At 50.6% G+C, this 16,395-nt stretch overlaps 1 protein-coding gene across 4 annotated transcripts in view; it reads right to left on the bottom strand.

The window, feature by feature from the left end:
• Window positions 1–16,395, bottom strand: part of BCORL1 (BCL6 corepressor like 1) — an 84,425-nt gene that overhangs the window by 15,792 nt on the left and 52,238 nt on the right. For all 4 annotated transcript variants that reach the window (XM_045295971.1, XM_045295973.1, XM_045295972.1 and 1 more), the window contains 4 exons: window positions 12,035–12,258; window positions 8,033–8,251; window positions 5,593–5,759; window positions 4,701–4,846 (listed from right to left, as the gene is read on the bottom strand). In XM_045295971.1, coding sequence (XP_045151906.1) covers window positions 4,701–4,846; window positions 5,593–5,759; window positions 8,033–8,251; window positions 12,035–12,258 — 756 coding nt within the window. The remainder of the gene's footprint in view (window positions 1–4,700; window positions 4,847–5,592; window positions 5,760–8,032; window positions 8,252–12,034; window positions 12,259–16,395) is intronic.

The raw sequence follows: 16,395 nt of genomic DNA, 5'->3' as shown, positions 1-16,395 counted from the left end.
GGCAATGAATGTACAAATGTGCTTTACACAATTGATGTATGTATGGATTGTGATAAGAGTTGTATGAGCCCCTAATAAAACGATTAAAAAATAAACAAAAATGACAGACAATGACAGGTGTTGGTGAAGATGTGGAGAGAAATAGTTCGTCAGGTCAAATAACTAAATGAGGCGGCAAGCCCACTCCCAGGCAAAGTAAGGAAGGTATTCTGACAAGTACACATAGACAGGGTGAACAGTCTTATACTCATAGTGGCCCATTCACAGAAGAATACCAAACACTCAAAACCAAACTCACTGCCATCAAGTCTGTGTTGACGCATAGTGAACCTATAGGACGGGGCATAATAGCCCTTGTGGGTTTCCAAGACTGTCATTCTTTATAGGAGTAGAAAGCTTTATGGCTGGTAGATTCGCACTGCTCACCTTGTGTTTAGTTGCCCCACTTGTAACCCACTATGCCACCAGGGCTCCTTGGTGAGGGTATGTAGTGTGGTGTCTGTTCTCACTGCCAGGGTATGTCCACTTTAAAATGCAGATTTACATTATGTGACTTTCATATCAATCAAAATGGGCTGCCAACAGAAGCCTACTTCTCAGGAACTCAAGGTGGAGCAGGGCCCCAGCCACCAGAGGGTCCCATTTCCAGGGTCATCAGCTAAGGAAGGGAAAACACAGAAGTTACCTTGAACTGGGCGTCATACAGCAGAGGCCTCTGGCAGGACCAACCAACTCCTGTGATTCAAGGGCCTCCAGTGAGAGGGAAAGCTGTCGAGGTGCTGTCCTTGACACCCTAAACCAAAAGGCCACAACTCCCCACACTCTCTTCATTCCTTCAGGCCGAAGAGGAAAACCAGCCTGTTTCCCTTTGGCTGCCTGGGATCATGCTCTTTTCTTCAAAGGGTCAAAGGTAAGCCAGTCACATGCCAGGCTATAATTTGGCTTAAAGGGAGAGGCCTTTCAAAGGCCGTTCTGAGGGGCTGGATGCTGGATGTTCCAAGCATGAGGATGAAGGAGAAAGGGCTTAACAACCGGTCTTGAGTACCTGTGTAGCAGCTGAACCCAACACAGCCCCAACCCTAAGCCTACCGTTGAGTCACTTCTGACTCAGAAAGGGATCTTATGGTACAGGGTAGAACTTCGCCTGTGGGTGTTTGAGACTCGATCTTTACGAGAGGAGACAGCCTCACCTTTCTCCTGTGGAACAAACAACTGGAGGATCTGAACTGCTGGCCTTGCAGTTAGCAGCCCAACACCTAACCCACAACGCCACCAGGGCCTTCTGAACCTAACACTAAACGTCTGGTGCCCGGATGGATGGATGGATGGATGAACAAATGAAGAATTGCCACTTCCCTCTTTTATGATTGCCAGAGAAATGGCCTAACTTTAAGCAAACCCCATATAATAGAACCCACATTTATGATTGGGATGCACTACCAGCAGTTATTGCTTTATAAAAATGACCCACCACTGGACCCCTGGAAGCAGGGACCCCCACTTTTCCAGAACAGGGTTCTTGCACAGAGCTAGCTGTCCAAGGCATGGCCGTGGTGTTCCTGCTTGCCTTTTCAGCCTGCAGAAAATGGGGCCCTTTGCATCCACAGGGCTTCTCCTTTAATGTTCTGCCCTGGGGAAGTGGGGAGGAGGTGGGTATGCAATCTACAGAGGGTTTGGGTAGGCAAGTACTTAGGATAGAAAAGCCAAACATTTTTAAAAGTACCTCAGCCAGGCAAGCAAGGCAGAAAACCAAAAGCTAAACCCTGAAGCCTGTGCAGACTGGCTGGGGGTAGGGCTGGGGAGGTGGGTAGATGGGAGGGAAATGGGGCTCCAACATGCTCCTGGCAGCCACCACACCACTATCCCCACTGGGGTCTTGGGGATGCATGTGTGTCTGTGTGTTGGGAGAAGCAGGATGGGGATAACAAAGAGGAAAATAGTTGACTCAAGCTATCAGAAAAGTCCCTAAGTACTGTCCCTTCACCCCAAAATATGTCCTTTGGACCCAAGTTCCTCCCCACTCTCCAGAGTTGGCTGACGTCGGCCAGCACCTGCCTCTCTGGAGTGCGGGGCAAGGTCCAGTATGCAAGCACGCCTCCCTACCAGCCAGAGAATTGCTGTACCTTTAATTAAAGCATAACCAAAAAAAGCAGTTGCTGACTAGGGGCCCCATAGGCTATTCTGTGGTTGTTTTGGGGGGTGGAGAAGATTGCCAGGCTTTTCCTCCAAGGTGCCTCTGAGTGAACTCTCCAACTTTTCAGTTAGCAGGTGAGCACTTTAACTGTTTGTGCCACCCTGGTACCTTTCTGCCTCTAACAGTCTGCATAGAAAGGGGGGAGGGCAGTGGCTAAGAGCCCTGGTAAGCACCATTTATGAAGCTATGAACCATAGACAAATGATGGCAAGATCTGAATGAAGTTGTATGGAGTCCCCAGGTAGCCCAAAGAGTTAAGCACTCAGTTGTTACCTTAAAGGTTGCATTTCAAGGCCACCCAGAGGTACCTCACATGAAAGGGGCCTCGTGAGCTCCTTCCAAAAATCTAATCCCTGAAAAGCCTACTCTGACAGGCATGGGGACACGAGGAGGGGTGATGGCCTCAAGCAAGACTGCTGTTTGGACTCTTCATTCTCAGCATGGCTGGCACTGGAGTTCATGAAGGAAGTGTCGAAAGGCTGGTTAGTTATTGGGATAAAGAACAACAACAAAAACCAAACGAAAAAAAAAAACCCTCACAGACATCACATCGATGCCAACTCACAGTGACCCTCTAGGGCAGGGTAGACTGCCCTGTGAGTTTCCAAGACTGTAACTCTTTCCCGGAGTAGAAAGCCCCGTCTTTCTCCCACGAGCAGCTGGCTGGTGGTATCGAACTGCTGACCTTAAAGAACACAGCCCAACACATTGCCACTACACCACCAAGACTCTTGCTGTTATTGGGATGCATTTCCAGAACTAAGAAGGGGGAGGGGGAGGGGAGTGTTTCTGTGTGATTTTTTTGACTATTTCAACTATTTCAAAATCCTTTTGGGATTTTTGGCAGAAGAGTCCATCTGTTTATAAACTGTCTTTGGACTCAGGGAGCCCCAAGATGACAGAACAGCAATCTCAAGCCCAAAGGGACACCTAAACTAGACCATTTCCCCCCCAAGACAGCTTGTGTCCTGCACAGCCTTTATCTGAGAGAGGTGCTCTGGCTATACATGGTTGCTAGAGCTGGCTGGGCCAAGTGCAGACAAGAACATGTGTCTGGCTGTGAACGAGAGCATGGCTCTGTGGCTGGGATGTGGACGACCTCCCTGCCCCCTAGTGATGCGACTACAAATAGGCTTCACATGACTACCTGCCTGGGCATCCCATGGCAGCTTGGCTCTGAAAGACCTGGGAACCTAGGGGAGGGGGGGCGGCAGGAAGGGTCCAGACCAGGAAGAGAGGGCTTAGTGGCTGGATTGGCACTGGCCCGAGGCTTTTCTTACGCCTTCCACCAGGGCCTTGCCTGCAGCCACTTTCCTTTCTTCCTCCACCAGCATCTACTCATTTATTAACCTTTGTTCCAGAAACAAATGAGCCCCTGATTGGGAGCCTGGAACTCTATCTCTGAGGAGTGTGGAGTTGGGACTAAACAAGTGGGAGGAAGGGGGTGGTCTTGGCCAAAATCCTAGGTCTTGATAGTTTCCGATTCTAGAAGCGTCGACCACCGATCCTGAAGCTTCCAAAGAAGATGGGCGATCCCACTCCCAGCTGCTCTGTAGCTCAGGCAGTGAGAAGTAACTGCTAGAGCAAGGGCCAAGCTGTGCTGTCACAAAGGAAACAGGCTTTTTTTTTTTTTTAATTCGGAGGTCAAGTCTAAGGAGAGTCCTACTGAGCATGCCCGAGACAGACTCCCCTCCTTCCCTCCTCCAGGGCCCCACCAATCAGTAAAGCTCTCTAACTGTGGACAAACAGCTGTTAGCCACTAATGAGAACAGAAATGCATGTTGGCTTGTGGCCCTTGCCATGGGCCTGGGCACCAGACCTTTTCCAAAGGAGGTCGATGAGGGAGGAAGAGAACCCCGGGGAGAGAAGAGAGACGCAGGGGTGCAGGGGAAAGCTGCAGTTACCACAGCAAGGGTCGTGAGGAACACAGCTTCGAGAAGGATCCCTGAGGGTTCCCCAGGATCACAAACTAGGCAAAAGTCCAAAAAAACAAAAGCAAAGATGTGAAGTGTCGCTTCTTTGGCAACTGACATCTCCCGCAATGCATAGGTCTTGTTGCCTCAAACGGAACCAGAGACAGGGGTTCACTCACCCCCCTGGGAGCCCTCTGTCTAAGATCCCAAACTGTTCAATGGGTCCCCTGGGGTCACCGGGGCCCAGAAGAGGGTGCTCCCAGCAGCAGGGTAGGAGGAAGTGGACACCTCAGGGCTTTTTCTTTCCTTTTTGTTTTGTGTTTCTTCTCAAAGAATTTTATTGGGAAGTAATGTAGAAATTTTATAAATCCATAGTTCAATCATATCAAGCAGTATTGTACAACTGCTACCAGTTTTCAAAACATTCTCTTTTTCCCTCGGGGCTTTTTCAAGTGCACAGAAGTTTCTGAGAATCCGGAAGCCCAGCCCGTGAAGAGGGCTGCTGCCCCCTCTTGGGAACTGTTTTAAGCTGGAGGACGAGCAAGAGCGCCCGCTTCCCAGGAGAGCTGGAAGCAGCCCCAGGCCCTGCTTACCACTGAGGAAGCGCTTCATGGTGTCACTGCTGGCCAGCTTCATAGCTGTCTGCCCCGAGTAGGTAGCCAGTGTGGGGTCCGCCCCATAGGACAGCAAGAGCCAGATGGTCTCCAGGTTGTCGTTGACCACCGCGTCGTGAACGGGCCTACAGAGGTGACACAGAGTGAGGACCAAGTGGGAACCGAGTGTCTAGGCTTGGGACCACATCATCAAGGAAAAAGGAGGTGACCCCAGTGTATACAGGGCCATTGTCTCCCCATCTCCTTCCCTGCCCCCTACTCCTCTAGCTCATGGTCACTTTTCGGGGCACTCTCCAGGCACTGTGGAGCTCCGTGGAGGCTCTGAACAAACTGAGTCTAAGAGCATGAGCAGAGTTCAAGCACATGCTGCTGGCATGGGGAGGATGGTGACTGAACTATGGAGCCAGACAACCACTAGGGGCAGAGCTAGGCAAAGCAGCTCCACACACCAGGCAATGGCTGAGCAGAGTCTGCACCCCTGGACCCAGGACCCCTGATTTGGAAGGCAGCTCAGGCCCTCTGATGGAGCAGAGGTGGATGGGTGCCATTGCCTCAAGACAGAGTAGGTTTCAAAAACAAATCAAATCTGAAAGTGACCTGACAGTCAGCCTTCCAGTTAGCTCTTAAGACCCAAGAGTCTACCAGAGATGGGTGCCCCTAAGGTGATTTGTGGGGTCCTAGCAAAGCTAGCTTCTACCTCAAAGCCAGCACAGACTAGCCATTTCCAGAACCCAAACACCCTGGCCCATGGCTGCTTCTCCCTTTAGTCTATGGCAGTCTTGACTACATCCCCTCTTGAACCAAGCCCCCTAGCAGCCTGCAGCCTGGCCTGCTGAAGGGCCCCTGGTGTGGGCTAGAGTCGCGGCCTTGCCTTGTGCCATCCTGCGCACTGCAGTTCACGTTGGCCCCGTGCTCCAGCAGGATGTTCAGGATGTCGGTCCAGCCCCGGGAGCAGGCCTCATGCAGGGCCGTGTACCCAGCGTTGTCTCGATGATTCACATCCTCACTGTCCTTCTGGAGGCAGTAGAGAACGACGTCCTGTGGGGACAACGGCAGGGGGGAGAGCTCCATGACCAGCGAGGTCTAACTCTTGGCATCACCTCAGTTCAAGTCTATGTTTCACAAACCATCCACTACCTCAGACAAAGTCTGGTCTTCAGGGTGGGATGGAGGCCAACCTCAAAATCATGCCAGCCCAGTCAGTCCTGAGCCACCATCGCCAGGCGCCCAGACCTAAGTTATCTCCCTGATAGTGGAGAGACAAGGCTACACTACTTGGGGCTGGGTGTAGGTTGTGGGGGTACAGTCCTTAGAGCAGCTCACTGGCCCTGCTACAGCTCAAACCCTAAGACCTTAACTCCCTGAGCCTGGGGCCTCGAGATTAGAAATAGGGTGGTGTGCATACAGGGCACAGTTGCTAGCAGGACTTTGACAACGGGGAAGAAAGAATCACTTCAAGATCTGAACTCGGGTGTTGGCCTCAGCAAGACCAATGTTCATCCAGGAGAGTAAGCGCCAGCCCTCTACTCAAACCATGGCTGGTCACGTTCACCCACACTTCACAGGGGCCAAAGATGGGACTCTGGGAACCAGAGGCACTCTTGTTTGCCTGGGATTAGGCTGGTAAGAGAGCTGTAGGCCTGACTTGCAAACCAGTGAACTCGTAAATGCACCAGTATCACCCCTCTGCCGGACACTGCTGAGAGGAGACACTCGCTGGGCTGCCTGACAGTAGGTGTGGCGGTTGGGGAGGGGCTGCTTAGTAACGTGAATGGTGGCCCCTTCCTCCTCACAGCCCTGTCAGAGCACTCACTCTCCCCACTTTCCCAACAGGCTCCTCCTCACATGAAGACCCTGGCCTTTTGGTTCTCTCAGAGAGGCCTGTTTGTTGGTTTTTCCCCAGGAACTCAAAGATAGAGGGGGGTTCAGGTCACCTTTAGCAATTACGGCCCAACTAAGATGGGTGGGTGGACCATGGAGCCTGAAGTCCACTGTGCTGTGCTGGCCAGCCCAGCTTGGAACAGAGCCATCTTAAAATAAGTCAGTCACAGCTCTCAGAAGCCTTAAAAAAGGAGAGTACAGTTTGGAACCCAGTAAGTTCACTGCTAAAAGAACAAATTCCTGAGGCTGTGCTCAGTGGGGTGGGCCAAGATCCGTGTTCAAGTTTGCAGACACAAAAAAATGGGTGAGGACCTAAATGTCCAACCACAGAACCTGCTTCTGTTCATGAGTCAGTCTTCCATCACTGCTCTGGGAACTAAACAAACCCTCATTTGAACTCAAGATGTGTGTGTGTGTGTGTGCATATGTTCACCTATCTATAAACATATATATACACACAAATATGCAGATGTATGTCTATGCTGTTGTGGTGTTGAGTCGATTATGACTGAGCAACCCCATGTGACAGGAGAGAAGTGCCCCCCACCCCAACCCCCAAGGTTTCCTTGGCTATGGTCTTTGGAGGAGCAGATTGCCAGGTTTTTTCCCCACAGAACTCGGGTGAGTTCAAACCACCTATTTTTCACCATGGAACCAACAGGCTCCCAAGATACTAAGCATGTATGAAGGGACTTCCTAAAGCATATGGGAAAACCACATTGTCTTTTATTTCCATTTTCCCACAATTTTTGAAGCCCCCCCACTTTGAGTTTGGGTGTTTCCTATTTCACTTGGGTGACCTGGGCTCAATCACTTTACCCTAAGCCCTGATTTTCTCACCTGTAAAATGGGGGCCACAAAGCCTATCTCCACCTCCACAGGCTGACGACCATGAAGATTAAGTGACATGAAATAACCGCAGCTTTTAGCATGACAAAAGAGGCCTCCATCAACCTCAGCTTCCTTTGCACCAGGGCAAAGTGAGGTTAGCTCATCCCCACCCCTTCGAACTTCTTTCTGACCCCCTCTACTACAGAAAACCTAAATGCAGGGGTGGTGGCAGCAATTATCCCTCGTTCCTCTCTGGGAAGTGGGGAGCCACCGCTCGTGAAATTCAAGACTACACGAAAATGCCCAAATCCCAGTTGTGGCCTAGGAGTGCACTAGATGAGATTGTGTTACTATGTCTATTGCCTTCATCTCACACTGCCATTTCAAATGAACTTGCGTTCCCACATACCCAGCGGGCAATGGAACGGGCAAGCTTCAGCAGTAATCTGGGCAGTGAAGGAAGCTGGCCCTGGCCCCCCACTTCCTTAGGCTCAAGGCCCAAACAAAGCCCTGCTGGCCCTGCCTGGGCTACCAAAGAACCACTGACAAGAAGCTTCTCCTCTGAAGTTCAGGCCCACAGCAGCCTGGGGTCCCCTCACCTTATAGCCTAGCCTTGCTGCCCGCTGTAAGAGGGTCTCGCCAGCATTCTTGTTCACGATCAGCCTCCGGGCTTCCGGTGGGATCTGGCGGACTGTGGGGGACTCTGCCTCCTCTAGGCCGGCACTTCGGGACTTAGAGAGCGCGCAAGGTTCCATGGGCTTCACTGGGCTGGGAGATTTGGCAGACGGAGCCTTATGCTGGCTCCAGCGACCTTTACCCTGAGCAAAAGCAGAGATGCAGAACCGAGTTAGGTCAGAGAGCAGTTCCCCTGGTGGCCACCCCACCCAGATGCCCAGGTCATCTCAACTTCTCTTTGGACACAGTACTGTTTGCATGTAGCCACCAAAATGGTCGTGACCCTGGTGGGTGGAGTTGAGGAGCTGGGCCTGTTACTAGGCCTTCATTTGGAATCTTCCTGGGTCCCTTACATGTCCTATCTGTAAATAAGCTGACATACATGAGTAAAGCAAAGCAGAGGGAGTCAGCGATCTTTGTAGGGACCAAAACACAGCTCCCAAACCCCCACTCTTGTTGTAGAAGTGGCCACCCCCTTCCTCTCACCAGACTTTCCTCATCTTTCCCCGTACCATGCTCCCAGATCATACTCAGTCCCACCTAGACTGGGTGCCAGCACTGGTGGGGACCCTGCCTGCCTCTGTCCTCCACTAAGCACAAGGCCCGGGCAATGGAGACCGCCCTCTGAGCTGCCCTATGGACTCAACAACGGGGAAGGCTCCAGAACCATGCAGCCAAAGGCAGGTGCCCCCAAATAGTTGAGCCCTTCCCTCGTGGTTGGCCTGAGAGCCCCACACGTTAAAGTGGGACGTCATCCGTGTATTGCTAACACCTGTGCCACCACTGTCTGGTAGATGAGAACATGTGCCATCCTGACTTCAGAGGGCTTCAGCCAGTGAGGCATTCTGAGCTGTGCTCCGGGAACCAGGCTCAGGGAGCCTTGGCTGCACTCGCTCCTAATTTAAATGAGGATATATCAGAATGGGAGCTGATGCTGTCATCTAAGAAGACTTTAGGGCACCTTGAGAGGGAGGTGAAGCAATAGTGACCAGAGTGTGGACTATGGCCAACTCCCAAGAGGGCCCCTGAGGAGGCCCACCTTCCGGAGAGCTCGCCTGTGTGACCAACAGGCTGCAGACATGATGCTGTGTAACTAGGTTCTGAAAGACACTGTGATTTCTGCCTTGCTCTCTCTGGATTCCCTGCTCTGGGGGAAGCAAGCTGCCATGTGTGAGAGCAGTTATACAACCCTCGGAAAAGGTCCACGAGGCCAGGGAAGGGGGCTTCTGGCCAACCACCACCATCAGCTTGCCAGCCCTGCAAGTGGCAGAATCCTTCAACCCCAGGCACACCTCTAGGTGATTGCAGCCAAGGCTGACCACCTTGCCTGCCACCTCATGAGAGAGCCGGGCCAGACGTGCCCAGCTAAGCCACTTCTGAATTCCCAACCCTCAAAACCTGTCTTGAGAGAATATATGGTGATGGCTGTTTGAAAGTGCTAAATTCTAGAGTGATTTGCTATCCAGCAGTAGGTGGCTCTGGCATGCCGATCTCAGTACCTTGGCGCGTCAAGGCCTCAGCGCAGCCCTGGGTCTTCTACAACGTTCTACAGCCCCCTGGTTCCCAGTGCCCTCCTTCTCTGCCCAACCAGAGCACCGAGGTGGAGCCACGCCTCAGTCCCTCACTGCCTCCCTGCTTCACGTCCACTCAGTTGCACGAGGACGACTTGCCTTTATGCTTGGCATAAAGTTGGTTCTGTGGGGGTGGGGAGAGTACATGGTCTTGTGCTCTTTGGCTCCTCCCACCCCCTGAGCTCGGGGCTGGGTGCCCTATTGCAACCAATACTGGTTGGCTGGATTCAAGCTGACCATGTGCCAGGCACTGTGCCCCAGCAGGCAGGCTGCTGAGGAAGAACGGAAGCTGGGAAAGGAGGAGCAGAGAAAAGATAAACACCAGGAGCATTTGCTCCATTCTGGTTTAATCCCAGGACAGCTCGAAGCTACGAGTTTCCCCATCCTGTAAGGGCAGAGGACAATTCCAGGCAGGAAGGTCACAGGTCTGCATGATCGTGCTCTTAGCTTTCCAGGCGGATACAAATGACCACCCCAAAGCCAAACTCGTTCCCATCGAATTGATTGTGACATGTGGCAAACCCACGTGTTACAGACTAGAACTGTGGCACCATAGGGCTGTTGATAGCTGACATATTTCCGGAAGCAATGCCCCCCGGTGCTGTGAACTGCCGACTTTCAGGTGAGTGGTCAGGATGCACACACCTTGGCTCTTTCCAGGAAAACAGCAGTATATGAAGAAGGTAGGACTGGAGGGTGCTGGGGAAAACACACAGATTTCAACTAAGCAGCCAAAGGGCGTCTCTCCTACAGGGGAGGTATGGTGTATGAGCAGATGCCTGGGACACCCAACTTGTGCCGGGGCTTGCAGAAAGTCCCTGCCCAACTCCCCCAGTGTCTCCAGGATACAGATAGATAACCCCCACCCCAGCCAGCAGCTGATGGAAAGAGCCCAGATTCTAGAAGCAGACAAGCCTCTAGAGTGCCCGTCCCAAGTCTGTCCCCCATGACTACTGAGTCACCTCCCACAAGACCTTTGCTCACCCTCCCTCCTGGAGTGCCTTAGTTTCCTCACCAGAAAAGGTGGGACCTGGCCCTTAGCCCCAACCAACAAGCCCGCCTTGTCCCTCGGTCCTCCTGCTTTTCTCTCTGGGCTCATGTGCCGCCCTTCTGAGTTTCTGTCCCCTCAGGCTGGTCACCTCCTTCAGCACAGGGACACATGGTAGCCTTCTGAAAGTACTTTACCCTTCTCACGCTTATTGCCTTCTTTGTTCCCCCAAGGGTCCTTGTGAGCTACAAAGGGCAAGGAGTGCTGTCTGCGCTGTTCACAAATGGGAACATGGCTTGAGTACCTTGTTGGAGATGGAACCAGAGTCCAAGAGGGGCAGGGGAGGGAGAGAAAGGGAGACTCACTATTCACAGGCAACAAGCCTGTAGGCCTTGGTTTTTCCAGTTACCAACGATGATTATGCATTATGGGGATCCACTGAATGTGGACTGCTGGCCCTTCCCTCAAATGGAAAGCCCCTCCTCCAGGGCAAGGACTGGGGGCAGCATGGAAGCCAACATGAACGTCAGGTCCCAACAAGCGAGAGTTGTGGGAATGCTCAGCTACTGGTTAATGAGTGTCCCTTTGCTTCCCCAAGAAACCATCAAACTGGGGAAGGGGATGGAGAAGGGCAGCTACAGCCCAGACCCAAGGGGAATTCCTTGGGTCCTACCCTTAAGCAACCTGTCTGGACATCAATTTTTACGAGTGGTTCTCTGCCTTGATTGACTCAGAAAGCTCTCTAATGATTGGTTTCCAGTGAGTTGAGTCCAGATCAAAGCTTCTTGATTGGCCATTAACAAATTATATTCAGGCTAACCCCTTGCCATATTCCTGAACTCTTCCTAAACTCAAAAGGAAGCCTGGGCTTATTGCAAGAAGACCAAGGGTTATCGTTATATGCCTCCAACTACCACTCATCAACCGGTGCACCACCAAGTCCTAGCCCGTCCTGTGACCCAGTATGGATTCAGGTCATCGTGATGCAGCAAGTTTTCATTGGCTGACTTCTAGCAAACAGACCACCAGCCTTTTCTTCCTAGTTTATCTTACTCTGGAAGTCCCAATGAAACTTGTTCAGCCTTAGAGCAACACACACACCTCCCTTCACTGATGGGCAGGGGCCATATCTGTGGTACATTGGTGCTGATCGAAACTGGGTTGACTAAATGAAAGGTGAAAATTCTCTCCCCTAACTGGCACTGCCCCCAGAACCAGTTTATAAAAAACTTCAATGAACATGAGTTAACTGGGCTCTCTTCAGCCACCACTCACTCACTCATTCACTCACTCACAGGATTACTGACTAACGGGCTTGGCAAGAAGCCTGCGGAACTCTAGCCCACTCCCCTTTCCCACCACTATACCTTGGCCTCTTCAGAGATGTTTGCCATGTGCTTGGTCTTGCATTTCCGCTTTCCTGATGGCTTTTCTGAATTTTCGAGGCAGGCTGGCTCCTCCAGGTTATTTTGGAGGAAACCATTGGGTGAATCTGAGATCCCCTGGGCTTTGTTGGGCAAGAGAAGGTTCCTGTTCCTGAGGTGGTGCTCCGAACTTTGGGAGGACGCCTTTTGCTTGCGGGCCTTTAAATCTGCAGCCATGAGAAGGAAAGAGTAGATGTTAGAAGCAGCCAAAGCCCCTTATTCTAAGATGAATCAGAGGTCTCTAGGGATTCAAATCTCCAAGCAAAGTTGTGCAACCATCAGCTATCAATTCATATCCAGCCCAGGCTGCCACCCAAATGCTTTCCTCACTGTCAAGTTCCTGCTTCTATAAGTAGAAGAAAACTCCCAGCCAGGACAGCAGGGGGCAGCACATCTGGGTGTCCCCAAGATGAGGGTAATTTTACAAGGGCTTCTCGGAACCCAGAACTTTCGTTGCTGCTTTCCCTCCACATCATCCCTCTCCTCCCACTTTGACTCTTCAACACTCTCCCAGGAAGGCAAATTTAGCAGCTCTGCCAAGCATGACATAGATACTGGGGTGAGGAATTAGAATCTTTCCTTCCGAGCCGCTGTCCTGCCCACCTGTTTGCCACTCTGCAGACACAAATATCACAGCCAGCAGAAAGTCTCTGAGACCAGACCACATCAGGGGATCGACTCAGCTGGTAGCCAAGAGCAGAAACAGATGGCCTTTCTCAATGGAAAATCAACTTACTGGTGCCACTGAAACATAATGGGCAACATTTCTAAGTAGCCATAGCTCACTGATTCCAGCAAGGCCTATTGAGAATTCCATAGTGAAGGCCTTTCTCCTACAGGGTCTTCCGGAACAACCCCCACCCCCCACCCCCGTCTAGGCATCTCAACATCATGGTGAGAGGGTGACTGGCCCGACCTCAAATTGTGCCACTGACATGAGCCAAGTTATCATCTCTCCGAGACTCAGTTTTCCTATCTGCCATATGTGGAGAATATGAGGGGGCTTCAAGATGTTCACTGACCAAGGAATTGAGATAATGGGCATTTTCCAGGCACACGTTGAAGCTGCCTTAGGTCCTCCACATCAAAAGACTGGCATGAGAAACCATTGAGATAATACATGTAGAACTAGATTATAAAGTAAGGCATTCATTCATATGGTAGTTAGATATACAGGTTCTTTAAATAAGGACACTGCCCATGCCTGGCACATGGTATGAGACTGTTATGTCTGCTGGCTAACATTAGTGAACACTTTGATTAAACATCACAAAGAAGAATCCTGATTAAAAGGGAGGAAATGCAGCACAGAAATAAAAATTCTCAGACTCTAGGTTCCCTAGAGCCACACAGGGTAGGTGACTCTCTGAAACCGAAACCAAAAGAGCCCCCAGATGTATCCTTAAAATCAAAGAATAACCAAGCCCACTACCTGAGTCAATTTCAACTCATAGCAACTGTATAGGACAGAGTAGCAACGCTGTCCTTTTGTTTCTGAGGCTATAAATCTTTACGGGAGCACAAAGTCTCATAATTCTCCCTCTGCGGAGCTGGTGGATCCAAACTGCTGACCTTGCTGTTAGTGGCCCAACATGTAACCCCACTAGACCACCAGGGATCCTTACAGGATCAAATCACCAGCAAATTAAAAAAATTACAGAGATACCTTAGGGGGCACTGCATTTCTGTTAATGGGGAAGGTCTCAGAAAGAGAAGGTGAGAATGGAATCAACATCAGTCCATCACACATGTGGAAACTGTTAAATTGGTGTATCTTTTGCTATGGATATTCCCAACAGCAACCAACTAAATCAGCGGTTCTCAACCTGTGGGGTCATGACCCTTTGGGGGTCGAAGGACCCTTTCACAGGGGTCCCAATTCATAACAGTAGCAAAATTACAATTATGAAGTAGCAACAAAAATAATTTAATGGTTGGGGGTCATCACAACATGAGGAACTGGATTAAAGGGTCACGGCATTAGGAAGGCTCAGAACCACTGAACTAAATAAAATATAAAGATTTTTTTAAAAGACCATTATATATGTGAGGTAAGTTAACCAGCGTCTTGGTTTCTCCAACTTGGGAAATGAGGGAGTGGAGCTAGACCCAAGGGTCCTCAACTTGCTTTGCTCGCCAGGACATGCACGCTCACATGTGACATTTCCAAGGGCAAATTTCCAAGGGAAATGACACTTCCAGAAGTGAGAGTCATCATTACAGTCTATGGTATCAAACATCTGTCGCTTCTGAAAAAGCCAGCTGTAAGACTACCCCTTTTCCTCTCAACTAAACTAACCCACTAGTGAGTCCCCAGGACCTGTTTGAGAACTGCTGTGCTCATCTCTAATAGTGCTTCCAGTCAAGAACATTCTAAACCCGGGCTTTTGATGCAACAAGTTTGAGCCAAAGCAAAAGAGGAGGGAACAGAACCGTGTCTCACAAGGTGTGCAGGCCGCATCAGGGAGCCAGACATATTACAGCTTTCATTGCCACAGGAAACACGGAATTCATTCCTCCTACCCCCACTACCCAGGGAAGCCCAGGCTCTGGAGTTCATTCCATGGCAGAGGAACAGGAGCTTATAGTCGCATGGGAAGGGGCAGTGTTGGGGTAGGAGGTGTGTGAGGGGAAGTGGCTCTGCCTGTTACCCCTGCAGGCCACGCCAGCATGAAAGGAAAGATCTCGAGGCTCAGAGAAGAGGAAGGCGGATCTGCCTAGCTTGGCCTTCGCCAGATTCTCTAATTATCAACCTGAAAGGCAGGTTGTCGTAGGAGGGATTGGTGCTTTCTGAGAAGGGAGCTGTTTGCCAGGGAATTCATTCATGAAAATGCTATCTTCAGAGCTGGTGGAAGATAACCAGACCATATGCCAAAGCCAGCTGCCTCAACACAAACACTCAGACACACGCACGGAGGGGAGAATGACCCACTTTCCAACAACTGGAGCTTCCTTCAAGTCAAACAGTGAAGCGTTCTATGCTTCTGGAGGTATTCAAGCAAAGGCTAGTTTCTCTATCTACCCAGAATGCTGTGGAGATCTCTGAATGGGGTGGAAAACCTGGGCCAGGCAACCTCAGGGCCTTAGTGTTCCCAGAGCCGGCCAGTCCTGCAGGAAGCTGGGAAGCTAGGAAGCCAGCCTCCATCAGAGTAGATCAGGGGACAGGAAAGCTCCTCTTCATCCCAACACAAGTGGCTGAGGCCAATGCATTGACAACTCATTCCCGACTAATCAATTATGGCTCTGGTAGAAGAATGGGAAAATTGTCCCCATGCTCTCACAGAGCTGATGAAATGGGCTCAATTACTCTCTTGAGTGCAGGGATAGGCAGCACGGCTTACACAGAGCTAGAAATAAGGTTAAGCTTTCTTTGCATTATAGTAAACCAGAAGCTGCTCCTTATTCACAGTGCAGTTATTCAATTTTACCTTTAATAAGGGCACTACAGACACGTACCAGCAGCTCAGGATGAGTCTCATTACAGGAGACAATCAATTGGTACTTTGAGGGCAGAGGTCATGGTGAGAGAATGATGCAGGGGTCCTTACGGAACCTAGAGATCTGCTTTTAGAATCCACTACAGGATTGGACCTGAAGAGTCCTTACTGGAACAGACTGATAGTAGCCCTTTTGTGGCAGTCTATGATTTCATAGTCTAGCATCTGACAGGGCCAAAGAAAGCCTGGTTTTCTCTTTGGGCTGACTGCTTAGCTTTCTCAACCCAGACCCATGAAAAATGAGGCCACCCTGGCCCACCTCGAAGTTCCACTCCATCACGCAGAAACCTTTGTGCCAGCAACTGAGAAAGTCAAGCTGTCCCTGCTTCTACTCCAAGTTACTATGCTAGCTTAAAAGAACCACTGGACTTGGCACTTTAGGGACTGGAAACCTCCTGGGCAAAGCAGCCAATTCCTGCCTTCTTTCCTCGTGAAACAGAGTCTAGGCTAGAGGTCCGCAAATTGCGGCTCATGAGCCATATGCAGCTCTTTTGGTACTTCCATGTGGCTCTGAAATAAAACTAAAAAAAAAAAAAAAGAAAGGATAGCATTCTGATCAGGGTGATTTCATTTGTTTATAAAACTGTATTTATGGCTCTCGAATAATTTTTAAATTGTGGTGATGGACAGGATTGGCTCTTCCATCTCCAAAGTTTGCTGAGCCCTGTTCTGGGAGAAACCACCTAGCCTCAGTGTGGCGGGATCAGATCGGGTACAATTCCCACACTGTGTCTCTGGTGTTGTCCCCAGCAGGGCCATGGGTCAGTGAGGGGCATCATGTCTCCTAGTGGGGCTGGCCATGTGGTC

This window comes from Echinops telfairi, unplaced genomic scaffold (assembly GCF_000313985.2).
Source record: "Echinops telfairi isolate 266 unplaced genomic scaffold, ASM31398v2 ScPeMD7_6681;HRSCAF=7622, whole genome shotgun sequence".
NCBI lineage: Eukaryota > Metazoa > Chordata > Mammalia > Afrosoricida > Tenrecidae > Echinops > Echinops telfairi.
The sequence above is the reverse complement of the archived record's forward strand: the minus strand, read 5'-3'. Positions and strand labels throughout refer to the sequence as shown.